The sequence below is a fragment of the Eimeria tenella genome, genomic scaffold, assembly GCF_000499545.2.
Source record: "Eimeria tenella Houghton genomic scaffold, Eth_scaff2909, whole genome shotgun sequence".
Taxonomy (NCBI): Eukaryota; Apicomplexa; class Conoidasida; order Eucoccidiorida; family Eimeriidae; genus Eimeria; species Eimeria tenella.
This window is the reverse complement of record NW_013542785.1, coordinates 790-1298: the sequence shown is the minus strand read 5'-3', so window position 1 is coordinate 1298 and position 509 is coordinate 790. Positions and strand designations below refer to the sequence as shown.

General features: G+C 48.9%; 1 protein-coding gene across 1 annotated transcript in view; it reads right to left on the bottom strand.

Annotated features, from left to right (window-relative positions):
• ETH_00041775 (succinyl-CoA ligase alpha subunit, putative) overlaps positions 1–461 on the bottom strand; it is a gene marked incomplete at both ends in the record, with an annotated part of 1510 nt that extends 1049 nt beyond the window's left edge. The window contains one exon of the mRNA XM_013375613.1: positions 203–461. Within this exon, the coding sequence (XP_013231067.1) occupies positions 203–461 (259 nt within the window). The remainder of the gene's footprint in view (positions 1–202) is intronic.
• Positions 462–509: the final 48 nt, after the last annotated feature.

Genomic DNA, 509 nt, shown 5'->3' with positions numbered 1-509 from the left:
TGCAGCTAGCTGCTGCAGCTAGCTGCTGCAGCTAGCTGCAGCAGCTAGCTGCCAGCTTTCCCCGGCGTCTTCGGCGTGTGGGCAGCAAATCGAAAAGAGTGAAAAGGGCAAAAGTGCAGAGTAAAACAAAATCAAATTAAATTAAGTTAAATTAATTAAATTAAACTAACTAATTAAATTAAATTAAATTAAAAAGTCTCACCAACACAACCCTTCTTGTGAATGTAGCCAGGCATAATTCCAATTTTGCATTCCCCAGGTTTGATAATGCCTGGGCAGTTGGGGCCAATGAGGCGCGTGACTTGCTGCTGCTGCTGCTGCTGCTGCTGCTGCAGCAGCAGCTTGATGCGGGCCATGTCGTGCAGCGGAATGCCCTCAGTGATGCAAACTGCCAGCTGCAACTTTGCTTCGATGCATTCTTTAATTGCTGCTGCTGCACTTGCAGGAGGCACAAATATCATGGACGCGTCGCAGCCAGTCGCCTCCTTCGCCTGCAGCAGCAGCAGCAG